The sequence below is a fragment of the Panthera onca genome, chromosome D4 (genome assembly GCF_046562875.1).
Source record: "Panthera onca isolate mPanOnc1 chromosome D4, mPanOnc1 haplotype 2, whole genome shotgun sequence".
Lineage (NCBI taxonomy): Eukaryota > Metazoa > Chordata > Mammalia > Carnivora > Felidae > Panthera > Panthera onca.
The window spans coordinates 89,626,511-89,641,430 of NC_138351.1; the positions used below are offsets into that span (position 1 = coordinate 89,626,511).

The window sequence follows — 14,920 nt, forward strand, 5'->3', positions numbered from 1 at the left end:
CACACTGGCGACAGACTTCAAGAGCTGGGGGGCCACTAGGGGCACGATTTTCCAAAGTGGTGAAAAACTCTGAGCACGACAAAGCCCGGGGTTGCCCCCGCGTTCAGGGTACCCGCATGGCTAGACAATCCGATATGCACCTACACCATTCAAAAATGCCCTGTGCTCGTGTATAAAATGGAGTGGGGGTCGGGGTTCAGATGTTTGCGGAGGTGTTTCCCTGCCTTTTCAGCATCCAGCAAGACCTCTGAAAGTCACGGGGGGCTTCTGCTCATGTCAGGATGTCTAATACCCCTGACCCTTGTCTCCCCGTCATCGTGATGACCAGAACAGCCACAGATTTCCTTCTAGGGCGGGGAAGTGACTGGCTCCTTTAGAGAACGCTTCGCTTAAATGGCCAGCTTTCCCCGGGCCCCTTCAAGTCAGACTCGGGGGTTATAAGCCGGCCCTTCCTGCCTCAGCCCCCTCTTTCTCTTTGGAGCTCTATCCCCATCAGCCTTGCCCACGCTCCCCAAAGCCTCCCTGCTCCCCAGGTCGCCCTGCTGAGGCTCCTCGGAGGCGTTTCATTTCCACTCTTTCCAGCAGCTTCTACCGCTTCCTTCTGTCACTCAGCCTTCGTTAACAGATGTTTACGAAGCGCCTGCTTAGGCCAGGCCCGCACTGGGTGCTGGGGTGAATTGGAGCGGCAGGTGGACGTACTGACCCTCCCTCTCCCCACCTGCTCTGGGCTGTATCTATCCACATCTTTCTGTATGCACGGTCTTACGTGTGTGTGTGTGTGTGTGTGTGTGTGTGTGTGTTTACATCTGTGCTTTTTATTTTATTTATTTTTTTTATTTTTTTTTTTTTAAATGTTTTCAACGTTTTTTATTTTTATTTTTGGGACAGAGAGAGACAGAGCACGAACGGGGGAGGGGCAGAGAGAGAGGGAGACACAGAATCGGAAACAGGCTCCAGGCTCCGAGCCATCAGCCCAGAGCCTGACGCGGGGCTCGAACTCACGGACCGCGAGATCGTGACCTGGCTGAAGTCGGACGCTTAACCGACTGCGCCACCCAGGCGCCCCACATCTGTGCTTTTTAACGCCTCACACAGTCTGATGTGGGGTGTGTGTGTGTGTGTGTGTGTGTGTGTGTGTTTACATCTGTGCTTTTTAACGCCTCACACAGTCTGATGTGGTGCCACTTGCTTTTTTCAGCTAACGTGTGTCCTGGGGGCTGTCACCTGTCCTACACGTAGAAAAAGGCTGCCTGTCCGTCCACCGCGTATCGTTCTGCAATATAGATGCCCCCGAGAGTTTCAACCGTCCCTCTGTTGGTAGATGTTGAAACGATTTCCACGTTTCCACTATGCATACGGTGCTGCCGAGAACAGGGAATACGGAAGGGTCTTTGTCTCGTCGTGCGCGTCTGTCTTTAGCACAGATCCCTCAACGTGGGAATGTGAGGTGTTGGGTCAAAGGGTGCACGTTTGATACATGCTGCCAGGTTTTGGCTGCACCGATCTATGTTCTCAGGACACGCGTCCGCCCTTCTCCACTGCCCACCTGCTCTGGTTGTCAATGGATAGTTGTTACATTTTGCCCTGAGTTTCTAGTTGTTTTCTGGCGCGAGGGTTGGCCTGATAGGAGCTACCGCTCTTCACTAAAAGCAGAGCCCCCTAATTTATAGTCCTGTATCCCTGGGCATGGGTCCCCCACACTGTCTTTCCCTGTCTGTGTTCTTTAAATGCTTACCAGTCGGAGGGTTGTGAATGGTACGGTTGTTTAAATGTACATATCTGATAAGCTGTGAGAATGAATGGCTTTCCAGAAAATTCCCAGCCATATCCATTTTTTGTTCTCAAAAAATCCCTCTTTAAGAGACGCCTGGGTGGCTCAGTTGGTTAAGCGTCCAACTTGATTTCGGCTCGGGTCGTGACCTCATGGCTCATGGGTTCAAGTCCCGCGTCAGGCTCCATGCCGTTAGCGCAGAAACCTGCTTGGAATTCTCTATCTCCCTCTCTCTCTGCCCCTTCCCCGTTCACTCTCTCTCGAAAAACAAACAAACAAAACTAAACTAAAAACTACCTATTTGGGGGCGCCTGGGTGGCTCAGTCGGTTAGGCATTGGACTTTGGCTCAGGTCATGGTCTCGCAGTTGGTGGGTTCGAGCCCCACATTGGGCTCTGTGCTGACAGCTCAGAGCCCAGAACCTGCTTCCGATTCTGTGTCTGTCTCTCTCTCTCTCTCTCTCTCTCTGCCCCTCCCCTGCTCATGCTCTGTCTCTCTCTGTCTCTCCAAAAATGAATAAACATTTTTTAAAATTTTTTAATAAAAAAATAAATTTAAAACACTGCCTATTTTTCCTTTGCCTTTTGTCTGCTTTTTCAAAATCATAATCGACCCGTAGGCTGCCTTTTATCTGTGAGCCAATAACCCTTTGCTTGTTACATATATGAACAGGAAGGTCTTGGCGGGGGAAATGTGTGCCTGTAACTCTCTTCCTCTCTGTCCTCGTTCTGCAGGCCAGATATTCCTGACTGAGGTCCGGCTCACGTCAGCCCAGCGGGGGCTCTCCCCACCAGCCTCCTGGGTAGAGACTTGCTCATGTCCCAAAGGGTACACAGGCCAGTTCTGTGAATCCTGCGCTCCAGGATACAAGAGGGAGACACCACTGGGGGGTCCCTATACCAGCTGTGTCCCCTGCACCTGCAACCAGCATGGCACCTGTGACCCCCACACAGGTGAGTCCTGGCACCCCACCCCAAAGCCACCTAAGGCTATACACCCAGCGCGGAAGGTGAGTGCTGACCCGAACGGGGTCAGCCGTGTGCATGTGTGAGTGATCACCGAGGGCGGTACTCCTAAAAGGGTGTCCCCGAGTTCCCCACGTGCCCTGCCGGGCACCTTTCTACACACCGTGTCATTGATTCCTGCCATTACCCGTCTTACAGTTTAGGGACCCAAGGCGCAGGGAGCCGGCACGGCCAGCAGGTGGCAGAGCTGCTCCCGCCGCAAGGTCACGGCCAGCTGTTTACCCCACTAGCAGCAGAGGAAACGCAGAGAGAGCCTTCGACCCAGGTCACTAGGTGGGAGGTGCTGGACGGGGGCCGCACCCTGGCCTCTCTCCACACCGTGGGCCTCTCACCCCGGAAGCGAGAGGGTCAGCGCCCCGCTGCCCTCCTGGAGCAGGTGGGGTCCCTGAGGAGGGTAATGCAAGCTCAGCATCTCTCAGGCTCCACACTGGAGCAGACAATTCCAGCAGCCTGGGAATCGGCGGCCTGGCCAGTCGGGACAGGCACACGGTCCATGAGGGGCTTCCTCCCCTCCTTGGCCATGGCAGGCATCACAAATCGAGCCCAGATGAGGCCTCGTATTCCTAACACGTGCTGGTCCAGGCCGCCCCGACCAAGGAGGCCTGACATGGGGCCAGTCGGTCATCCCTCAGAACCCTTGGCCGTCCCATGACTTCCTGCTCAGCTTGGGCAAGTCCTCATCTGTCAAATGGGCCGAGTGGCCACTGCTGCTCATGCTAGAGAGAAGAAGGAGTGAGCGTGTGGATCTGGGCTGAGTCAGGGACCAGTAGAAGGCAGCACAGGCATGATGGTCCCCCTGTTTCACTTGTCTACCCTGAATTCTCTTTTCCCTGTTCACCTCAGCCCCAGCTGAGTGCTGCGGGGCCTCCCAGAAGGCGGGGGGGGGTGGGGTGGGCATCTTGCTTCCCTGGGCCCTTCTCAGCCAGGCTCCTCACTCAGGCCCTGGCAGTGGGGCCTCCCTTCCCCAGGGCACAGGCTCTGTGCAGGTGCTGGAGAAGGGGGTTTGCAGATCCCCCAGCATGAGAAACCAGTGGAGGGCGGGGCCTATTCTATGAGACCAGCCAGCTTCTGTGAACCTGTTCTTTGCCAAATCATGTTGGGAACAGACTCCCGGGTCTCTGTGGCTCTTTTTTTTTTTTTTTTTAACGTTTGTTTATTTTTGAGAGACAGAGAGCCAGCGGGGGGAGGGGCAGAGAGAGGCGACGGAGAATCCGAAGCAGGCTCCAGGTTCCGAGCCATCAGCACAGAGCCCGACGCAGGGCTCGAACTCACAGACCGTGAGATCATGACCCGAGCCGGAGTCGGACGCCTAACCGACTGAGCCACCCCCGCGTCCCCAGGGGTCTGTGTCTTTTGGCCCCTGAGGTTAAGAGGCCACAGAGGAAAGGGCAGGAAAACCGTGAGTGGGAACACAGATAGGTCGTCTGTTGGTTCAGTTATAGGTTTCAAAGAACAAAATACTAACGGTAACAGTAATGATCGTGCTGGGTGCCAGGGGCTATGCAAGGTCCTCTGGCTGCATGATCCTGCTGAATCCTGACAAAGAAAGACCCTTGCGGTCAGGGCCATTGTCGTGTCCATCTTGTAGGTGAGGTCACTGAGGCACGGGGCGTTAGATGGTTTTCCCAGCTTCACAGGGTCAGTACGTGGTGGGCGTGAACCCAGGGTGGACTTTCTTACCCCCAACTGCCTCCACCTGGGAAGGTTTCCACCTCAGTTCTGCCTGGGGATATGCCTTGTGAGCCCGACCACCAAGAAGCTCCCCGTCTCTGGAGCATTCTGGGCTCGGGCAGTCATAACCAGGTGCTTCTCTTGCCCCACAGGGATCTGCCTGTGTGGCCACCACACCGAGGGCCCGTCCTGTGAGCGCTGTTTGCCAGGTTTCTATGGCAGCCCCTTCGGAGGCCGAGCCGATGACTGTCAGCCTTGTCCGTGCCCTGGACAGTCGGCCTGCACAGCCATCCCAGAGAGCAGGGAGGTAGTGTGCACCCACTGCCCCCCAGGCCAGAGAGGTGAGTGGCTTATGCTCAGGGGCTCTGCTTCTGTCCTGGGCTCCAGGAGCGGGGTCCTGGGTTTGGAGTGTGACAGATTGGGGAAGGCCCAGCTTAGCCTGACCTCTCAGAACATGGCCAGGGCTCCCGGCTGCCATAGGTCCCTGGCAGAACTTGAGCCATTGAGCATTTCCAGGAGAGTTTTTTTAAAAAAAAAAATTTTAATGTTTATTTCTGAGAGAGACAGAGACAGAGCGCAAGCCGGGGAGGGGCAGAGAGAGAGGGGGACGCAGACTCCGAAGCAGGCTCCAGGCTCCGAGCTGTCAGCACAGAGCCCGACGCGGGGCTCGAACCCACAAACCGCGAGCTCATGACCTGAGCCCAAGTCGGACACTTAACCAGCTGAGCCACCCAGGCGCCCCGAGGAGAGTTTTTGAAAATCCCCATCTGGGCCCTGGCCCCATGGAGCCCGGCTTACTGGCTTGACACAGAACCTAAGAATCTGTATTCATAACAAGTGCTCTGGCTAATTCTGATACGCGGTGAAGGAGGAAAATCTCTGATTACACTCTGAGCTTTTAAAACACGTTGCCAGATGTTGTATAAGGCAGAAACTGTCCCACCCCCCACTCCAGGACCCAGGGCCACCCTCGACATCTGGTTCTTTTACAGCTCTTTTGAGATAGGATTCGCATACCCTGCAATCCACCCGCTTCTACAACTCCATGTGTTTTGGGGGGGCATACTCCATTATTAATTTCTTAAGTTATGGCAAAAAATATGTAACATAAAATTTGTCATCGGAACCATTTTTAAGTGCACGGTGCCGTGGCATTTAAGTACATTCACAGGGTTGTACAACCATCTCCGTGATCTGTCTCCAGAATGTATTCATCTTCCCAAACGGGAACGCTATCCCCATTAAACAACCCCCACCCCCCTTCCGCAGCCTCTAATAAGCACCGTCCTACTTCCTGTCTCTCTGTATCTGACTCTTCCGGGGACCCCGTACAAGTGACTTCCATCCAATGTTTGTCCTTCTGCGACTGGCTTATTTCACTTGACATAAATGTTTCCAAGGTTCTCAGACATCTGATTTTGTGTCCGGTGGCCCTGAGGTCCATTTGGTCCTATCACGTGCCTGCTTTGCTAGGGGACCGCTCTGAAAGCAGCTCCCCCCTAGGGCCAGCAGCAGGGAGGGGGCAGGGGGCCCAAGACGGGAGGACCCTGCACCCCACCCTGCCGTCACGCTGCGCCTCTGTTCCGTAACCTTCCCCACCTTTTCTGGCTCCCCTGGTCTGCAGATTTGAGGAGGGCCTGGTCTGTGGGTGTGGAAAGTTAGAGAAGTTCAGCCTGGCCCAGGCGGAGAGGTGCTTGAGGGGGATTTGGGGGTGGGGGGAGCAGGGCACTGCTGTGTGTAGAGGAAACAACCCCTGGGAAGGTCGCCTGGGTGGGTGCCAGCCCTGCCCCCCTCATCCCACCAGCACCCCGAGGACCTCACTGGCGAAGAGGATGGCTGGCGGGGTGACAAGGAGGGTGATGACAATGAGCAGGCAGTGACGGCCACTGCTGTTGTCGCGCCAGGAGCTGTGCTAAGAGCTTTGCACAAATTATCTCACCAAGCCCTCTCCCCGGTCCTCTGCGGAGGCTGTATTATTGTCCCCGCCTTGTAGATGAGGAGCCCAGAGAGTTCAGAGAGGCCCAGGCGCTTGCCCTAGACCGCACAGCCAGCTGATGGCTGAGCTGGGCCCTGGCCCTGGGGCCCTCGCTCTGATCCACAAGGAGACGCGAGGGCCGCTCGCTTTGGTTCACGCCCACCCTCCCCCCCCACCCCTGTGGAGACCCAGTAGCCCCCTCCCTCAGGCCTGTGCCTCCACGTGCAGCCCCCTCCCTTCCCCAGGGCGGCGCTGTGAGATCTGTGATGACGGCTATTTTGGGGACCCTCTGGGGCTCTCTGGGGCCCCCCAGCCCTGCCGGCGGTGCCAGTGCAGTGGGAACGTAGACCCCAACGCCGTGGGCAACTGTGACCCCCAGTCTGGCCGCTGCCTGCGTTGCCTGCACAACACGACAGGTGCCCGCTGTGAGCGCTGCGAGGAAGGCTTCTACGGGAGCGCCCTGGCCCCTCGGCCCGCAGACAAATGCACACGTGAGTACCCACCTCCCGACCCACGGTGAGGGGCGCGTGGTGGGACCCCTCTCCGCCAGCTCTAGCCATCAACTCCACGGGGCTGTGCAACCTTAGGCAGATTACTCACCTGCTCTGTTTCTTTGTCTGAAATGTGTGGTAAGGGTTTGCTCTCCTCCAAGGGCTCTCTCAGCCTTGATCTAATCAACTGAGCCTGTGCTTTATTTATTTTTTGCCTTGATGATTTAGCACTTACCTCCAGCTCCGCAGTCAGCGCCCATGACGGACCTCCATGGCCACGGCACTCAGCACATTTATGCTGCCCCCCCCCGGGCTCCCATCAGGGTGTTCCTCTCCGCCGCCTGGGTTCACCCTCAGCCCTCTGTCCCCACTCAGAGGGCCATACCTCGGCCCGTGGAAGGCTTCCAGAAATGCTCAGGGAGAAGTTCAGCATTTCCCCCAAACTTACTTGCCCCAGAGCCCTTTCTCCACGTGCCACCTGTCGGCACCCTGCCGGCCTCTTGTTTTATGGAGCCCAGGAGGGCAGGGTCAAGTGACCCGAGACAGTGGGTACAGAGGTCCACCCACGACTCCCTGGCCAAGTCTCTGGCTTTCTCTCCAGCCAGCGGGGGTTCAGGGCAGGCTCAGAAGAGCCCTCTGCCTCCATGATGGTTCTAGGCTGTCTCTCCAAGGACATAGGAGATGGGTTGAGATTTGAGCCCGGCCCTAGAGCCTTTTTCCAGAAACAGCTTAGGAGTCTGGGCCGAGTGTGAGTCCTCTCTGTGTGCGCCCCATCTTCTCCTGGACCCCCAAAGGTTGGATGGCGATCTGCATGGTTCCCCAACACCGTTTTCTGCTTCCACCCCCAGCCTGCAGCTGCAACCCGGGGGGCTCAGTCAGTGAGCAGAGACCCTGCGACCCGGCGAGCGGCCAGTGCACCTGCCTGCCTCATGTGACGGGACGGGACTGTAGCCACTGCAGCCCCGGTTTCTATGACCTCCGGCCCGGGAGGGGCTGCCGGAGGTGAGTGGGGTGAGGCTGTGGGTGCCCTTCTCCCTGGGAGTGTCTCCAGGATGGAGGGCGTCCCGGGCAGCCTCCAGAGAGGGATCTGGCTTGGAATGTGCCATCCCAGGCTCCCTGCCAGGTACACCGTGCCCTGTACCAAAGGGGGACAAAGGGATGGTCCCTTGGGGGTCAGACTCGTGGCCCTGCCAACCCAGGATGTGGGCCAAGAACAGCCCTAAGGGATGTCCAGGTGGCCAGGGGGGCCAGTTTGCTCTCTGTCTCCCTTCTCAGTGACGCTGTTGCTTGGTGACCTTTTTGGCCACAACAGCCCCTTCATGCCTCTGGGGAACAGTGGAGGGCTCCAGGGAAATGCCCGGTGAAACAAACAGGTTTCTTCCTTGCAAGACTCCTCAGAGCCTTTAATATGCTAGTTGCATTGTGACTTCCCAACAGAGGGGTATAGTCTCCAAGATTTATATGTCCCCATAGCCTCTGTGGGGAGGGGAGGGAGTGGCATTTTGTGAGCCTGTGCTTCCCCGGGGGCACAGCTTGGGGAAAGCTGTTTGACATGTACGGACTTCGAGATGGGGCCTCGTGTGCAGAGGATGTGATCTGCAGTCCCGGCCGCTTGTCTCAGACCCGGTCCCTTCCCCTGTCATAGCTGCAAGTGTCACCCGCTGGGCTCCCAGGAGGACTGGTGTCACCCCAAGACCGGGCAGTGCCCCTGCCGTCCAGGCGTTGAGGGCCAGGCCTGTGACAGATGCCAGCTGGGTTTCTTCGGCTTCTCCATCAAAGGATGCCGAGGTGAGGAAGCTGGGTGCTTCCCGGCCGCCCAGAAGGTGGGGCCTGAGGTCTCTGGGCAACAAGGGGCCGCCAGCCGCGTGGCAAGAGAGTAAAGGATCGGGTGGAGGCCTGTCTTCTAAGAGCAGCCATAGAAATATGGAGGGAGGGAGTGTAGGGGACCAAAAATCGAGTCCCAGCCTCCACTGCTAAATTCCTCTGTGCTGAGGCCATCGAGTCACCTCTCTGGGCCTTGGTTTCCATATTCGTATGGCCGGATGGCATGGCAGTTCCTAAACATGGCAGGTTCTCAGACCCAGGGACACTGAAATAAGTCAGCTGTCACCTCCGACCTTCTGACTCAGTCTCCCAGGAAGGATTCAGGAATGTGGTTGAACTTGTGGCGGGGCGGGGGGGGGGGGGGGGGGGGGGGGGGGCGGGAGGGTGCGGTCTGGAGTAGCCAGCTGTGAGGATGCAGGGGACCTGGGGGTTCTGATGTGAGGAGGGGAGCATCAGGGCCCTCAGCCCACCTGCCCCGGTCCCCCCAGCCTGCAGGTGCTCCCCGGTGGGGGCCGCCTCGGCACAATGCCACGAGAACGGCACATGCCTGTGCAGGCCCGGCTTCGTGGGGTACAAGTGTGATCACTGTCAGGAAAACTTCTTCGTCACGGCCGGTGGCACACACTGTCAGGAGTGCCCGTCCTGCTACGCCCTAGTGAAGGAGGAGGTGAGCCCACCCATCCAGGCCCCATCCAAGACGTCTCGACCTACCTCCCATCACTTCACACCCCCCCCCCCCACCACCGTGAGCACCAGCTCTGTGCTGGGCACCGGGAAATGACTGCTTCCCCATGGCCCTCTGGCCTTCTGGAACCACTGGTCACCTTCTCCCTGTGCTCACCCAGCCATCTGGCTGACGCCAGCCCTGTTCAACCCTCACCTCTGCTCGTCCCTATCTCCTGAGTGGACAGGAGAACAGCAGCTGTCACGGGGTGTCCTTCCCAACCACCCAGACCCAGGTCTCACGCTTCCTCAAGTTCAGTGGGGACGAGACCATAGATGGCCCTTGGCGGGGAGGGTCGGGAGGAGGGCCAGGCCAGTTCCGGGGCGCGAGTAGAATTTTGAGCAGGGAGCTGGTGTGATGCAGGGGTGAGGAGCATGACCTCTGGGGTTCCTCTCCCCAAACCCATCAGTTGTCCCCAGCAGCAGGTAACAGCTTTGGTAAATTTCGTCTTTCTCTCCTGCTCCAAAATGGACACAGGCCTGCGACCCCTTACCTGAAACTGGTGAGACCAGCCTTCAGAATGGTGATACTGTAGAAAGACACAATGATGGGTGCTGAATATTAGCCACCCCCCTCCCCCCCAGCAGTGCCTGGGTCAGTCCCTGCAGTCAAACCCATTGATGTATCTGCAGGAAAACAGACAAACGGTCCCACCCAATAAAAAAATAAGGACCACCAACAGCCTAGGTCAGAACGGTTTTGCTTCTAAATGAGTTTAGAATATTTTTAACCTCATTTTGCCACCAAATAAGGAATGGAAAGCCCTGTGGTTTCTCAGAACATTCTGGACTTTGGACTCGAAGAGAGAGCTCAGGATCTGCATCTTCTGGCCCTTAGGGTGCTTACAAGTTGAACGAGAGCTGGTGCGTGGCCAGCAGCCGCTAGCGGCTGGCTCCTAGCAAGTGCTCTATAAATGCAGTCGTTGTATGTGATTTGGGGGACGCCTGGCTGGCTCAGTCAGTAGAGCATGCAACTCTTGATCTCAGGGTTGTGAGTTCAGACCCCGTGTTGGGCATGGAGCCTACTTAAAAAGAATAAATAAATAAATGCAAATAAAAATAGATAAAAGAACAGCGCTAGGAGGCATTGCGTGGCATACTCATTCAGTCAGCAGTATCCACCTACACCTGCTCTGTGGCAATATAGCAGGACAGACAGATTCTCCTGGGGATTCCCCTTCCATCCCTCTCTCAGCTAACAGGTGCCATGGGTGTGAGAAGGGAAGGGACTGCCATGAGGAAGGGTGGGCAAAAGCTGGTTCTTAAAGGTCTGGTGTGTCCTCAACTTTGATGCCCAGGATAAGATGGGAGGAGGGGACCATCGGGGAGGGAAGGCGGGACAGAAGCCAGGGGAGAGGTGTGCAGACAGGACTTCCAGGCCACCAGCCTCACATGCCCTTCTTTTCCTAACTCCAGGCTTCCAAGCTGAAGGCCAGGCTGACCCTGATGGAGGGGTGGCTGCAGGGGTCTGACTGTAGTGAGCCCTGGGGACCACTGCACGTTCTGCAGGGAGAGGCCCCACGGGGAGACGTCTACCAGGGACGTCTGCTGCAAGGTGAGCAGGCAACGGGATGGCTGGCTGATCAGACACCCCCTTTGGAGACTTCATTCTGGTCTCAGGATGCTTTCAAGGCTCTGAGCTCGGTCCTAGAAGGACTCACTTCCTGGGAGAGCCTGTCCTCCCCAACTAAGTGGGCTCCTCCCATGACACAGCCTTGTCCCCATCCCAGGCCTTTCCTTCAATGTCCCCAACTCAGTTGTACTTTGTAACTCTGTTAGTCTCTGACTGTAACATCTATCTCCTGTGTCCCACCGGACTGTAAGCTGGGTGAGGACAGGAGTTGGGTTAACTCATTAGTTCAGTCAAGCAACAAATAATCATTGAGGTGCTGTCCCGGGTGCTGAACAGGTAACATTTCTACTGTCTTGACTGTTGGCCATTTTGCTCATTCCCCAGTATAGAATAGAAATAAACAAGTACGTGAGAAAAAAAAACAAAAACAAAAAAAAAAAAACCTGTTATTAGAGCCAGGTGGAATTTGGCCTTGGGACACAGCAATTTAGGAAGTATTGAAAATGAATGGACTCTTCTGTATAATTTCATGTTCATAAGCATTTATGCTCCTTTAGCAGTCAGGCATAGGTAAGCTGAGCACTTGTTAGCAAGACTAATGATCAGAACAGAGAGCTTCCAGATGCTGTGTGTTACAACGACCATACCGACCCACACTGCAGATCACAGAGCTGACTCAAGGTGGGGGCATTTCTGCTGTCTCAGATTCAGGAATTGCTTGTGGCTCTAGCAGACCTGAGTTCCTTCCAGTCCTTCATCTGTGGCGGACTTTCTACGGGGGAGGCCTTGGGTCGTGATTTGCCTTCTCGGGGCCTCAGTCTTGGCATTTGTAAAATGAGAAGGCTCTTCCCTTGGAGCTGACTGGTAGTGGTTGGTGCTCAAGTCTGGTGACAGAGCTAAGCTGTGCCCAGGCAGAGTCCAGGCACAGATGGGGGCCCCCGAAGGTGGGTGCTTTGTTGTAAAGCATCAACTGCTCTGTGACCCTGGACTCTACCCGGGCTTCATGCAGGAGCCCGGGAAGCCTTCCAGGAGCAGGTGACAGGCCTCGAAGGTGCTGTGAAGGCTGCCCGGGAGCAGCTGCGCGCGCTGAGCAGGAGTGTCCACTGTGCCCGGGCCGGAACAGAGAAGACCTGCATCCAGCTGGCGGACCTAGATGCAGCGCTGGAGTCCTCGGAGGAGGAGATTCTGCAGGCGGCCCTTGTCCTCAGATCTCTGGTACGACGTCCTGGGCCCACCTGGTGACCTAGTGGCTGGGCTGTGCCTCTTTGGAGAGGCTCCGTTTCATCTGCAGAATGGAGGGGGGGGTCACACAGCGCCCCTTCTGCTGATTAGTGGGATAATGTCTGCATAGAACAAGGCATGTTCCAGGGGGAGAGTGAATGTCCATCGAATGAATGGTGGGTGTCATTACTGCTGTTTCTACGTTCTAGGGATCTGCTCACCGGGTGCTGACTTTGAGACTACCTTTGAGCGTATAGAAAATAACTGGCACGATTTAGTTCTGCCCAGGAATTTAGCCAAATGGGGCCCTTGCTCTTCAAGGATGGCCATCAGCTTCCTCCCCTCTCCATTTCTTCTCTAAAGGTGATTCCTCAGGAAGGGTCCAGCCAGCCCACCACCTGGAGCCACCTGGCCACCGAGGCCCGTGCCCTTGCCAGGAGGTGAGGCCCCAGGCCCCGGGAGCCTGGTGAGGTCTTGCCCACACAGTCTGAAAGGGAGCCCAGTCCTTCTCGGGGGCGGAAGGGCGGGTTCCCAGATCAGGATCAGCTGCACAGGTGCCCCTCTGCCTGGATTCAAACCCAGGCCATCCTGAACACTCTCTTCTGTGATGTCTTTATGAGGGTGACCATATCATTATTGTCCAAACTGAGATTTTTTGTGTGATAAGAGGCCCTAATGATCATTATGCCAGGACAACAGGCATAAACTCAATGTAACGGGCACGGGGGCATGGGTGGGTCCCTTCCCATCAGCCTTTGCTGTGTGTCCAGCAGAGGGAGAAGAAGAACTTGGCCTTTGGGGCTGGACTTTGGGATGACGGGAGTCTCACATGCTGGGAGGTGTGGATTTGGGTGCAGGCCCCCTTCTGCATGGGCTCCTGGTGACAATCAAATGGGCATTTCCATACAGCCACAGGGACACCACTGCCAAGATTGAGGCCACTGCGCGGAGGGCCCTAGTCGCCTCCAACACCAGTTATGCGCTTCTCTGGAGTCTGGTGGAGGGCACAGTGGCCCTGGAGGCCCAGCAGGAACTGGAGGACAGGTGAGGCCTCCCGGGTGTGGGTGGAAGCTTGAGTTGGCCTCCTGCAGCTGACGGGGCCTGGCTGGAGGCTGCTGGTTCCAGAATTGGCTTCCGTCCGGAGTCCTGACGCCCTCTGAGTGGATGGGTGGGGATGTCTGAGGTCTTGGGCCCACTGGGTGGTACCTTACAAGAACACATTTATGCCTGGGGGTTAAGCTCAGCCTCTGGAGAGAAGGGGCGAGAACTTGAACCAGGAGGGTCCAGAGCAGCACCTCTCTCTTTCTTGCCCCTGCAGCGTCCCCCAGCCCCACCCCAGACCCCCCAGGCAGCTCCTTTCAGGCACCAGCTTCCTTCTTGGTCTCTGCTTCTCTCCTCTGGGTGACCCTCTTATATCCTCCTCAGTCAAAGGGTCAAGAGAGACCCAGCAAGGCCTCACTAAGTCCCGAGTTGACTTCCTAGATGAGAGAATGTGATTGGCCCAGCTCAGATCAGGTGGCCAGCCCTGAGCCCACTGGCAGGGGGTGGGGTGGGTGAGGTCACATGACCCACTCCCGGGGCAGGGGTGGGAGCACAGGCTCTCTGAGAAGTGGGGAAGGGATGAGAGACAGCAAGGGGGTTCTGTGTCCGAGCTGTGCTCACTGCGGAGCTGGGCGGAGAGGGGAGGGTGTGGGTAGCTGGAGGGGACAGGAAACCTGTTCTAGGTGGTTAATTACAGCACCTTGAGGCTAAGGGTCTTCAGAGCCCAGGGCTATCCATTTATCTGGAGAGCCACAGCCCAAGGTCACCCCAGGGCACAGCCGAGCCAAGCCGGAGGCCTGGGCTGCTGTCCCTTCTCCAACACTAGGCATTTTCCTCTTCGTGATGCAGCCAGAGGCTCCAAATATTTGCAAAGCATATGATTCTCGAGTGGAAACCAAGCCCAAGCCCCTTCAGAAGAGAGCGTTTGAATTGAATGAGTGAAGAAACAAGAATGTGGTGCCTCTGCTGCCTTTTCCATTCATTCGAAAGCTGCCAAGTTAGCGGCCGACTTAGCGGCCAGTCTCGGGGCCAGCTGCTGGGTGCCGACCCTGCAGAGGGCAGGTCTGCCTGGGAGGTTGCCAGAGGGCTCCGGTAGGGGGGTAGGGGACATCCACGGGGAAGGAGAGCCCCGTGCCCTGCCCTGTGAGCCACCTTTGCTGTCTCCTCTCAGGTACCAGGAGGTCCAGGCCGCCCAGAAGGCGTTGGGCACGGCTGCGGCAGAGGCGCTGCCCGAAGCTGGGAGGGCGCTGGCCGCCGCGCAGCAAGCTGATGCGGATGCAGCCCTGCGCCCGGCCTCGCTGGCCGCCCCTGCAGGACTGGTCAGCCCCGCCGTCCTTGGAGCTCTGCATGGGGTGGGGGGCGGAGAATGTGGCAGCTGGGAAACCAGTGCGGCCCAGGCAGAGGCGGATGATGTGGCTTATTTTTAACTATATGGCAGTCGATGAACATGAGATAATCCACCTCCCTGGCTTGGCAGAGCGCCTGCCTGGCACAGTTAGAGCTCGGCCAGTCTTTGTTGTTGATTGTGGTAATAATAGCAAGGGCAGGTGTCTTCTCCATAGTGGCATTAGCAAAGGCACCAGACGGACATGGGATCAAATCCCCA

General features: G+C 56.9%; 1 protein-coding gene across 1 annotated transcript in view; it reads left to right on the forward strand.

The window, feature by feature from the left end:
- The window catches only part of LAMC3 (laminin subunit gamma 3), a 58,408-nt gene that overhangs the window by 34,893 nt on the left and 8,595 nt on the right, over positions 1–14,920 (forward strand). The window contains exons 13-23 of the mRNA XM_078436352.2: positions 2,505–2,723; positions 4,619–4,807; positions 6,687–6,932; positions 7,781–7,934; positions 8,578–8,720; positions 9,245–9,423; positions 10,896–11,034; positions 12,062–12,267; positions 12,637–12,713; positions 13,183–13,317; positions 14,486–14,633. Coding sequence (XP_078292478.2) covers positions 2,505–2,723; positions 4,619–4,807; positions 6,687–6,932; positions 7,781–7,934; positions 8,578–8,720; positions 9,245–9,423; positions 10,896–11,034; positions 12,062–12,267; positions 12,637–12,713; positions 13,183–13,317; positions 14,486–14,633 — 1,835 coding nt within the window. The remainder of the gene's footprint in view (positions 1–2,504; positions 2,724–4,618; positions 4,808–6,686; positions 6,933–7,780; positions 7,935–8,577; positions 8,721–9,244; positions 9,424–10,895; positions 11,035–12,061; positions 12,268–12,636; positions 12,714–13,182; positions 13,318–14,485; positions 14,634–14,920) is intronic.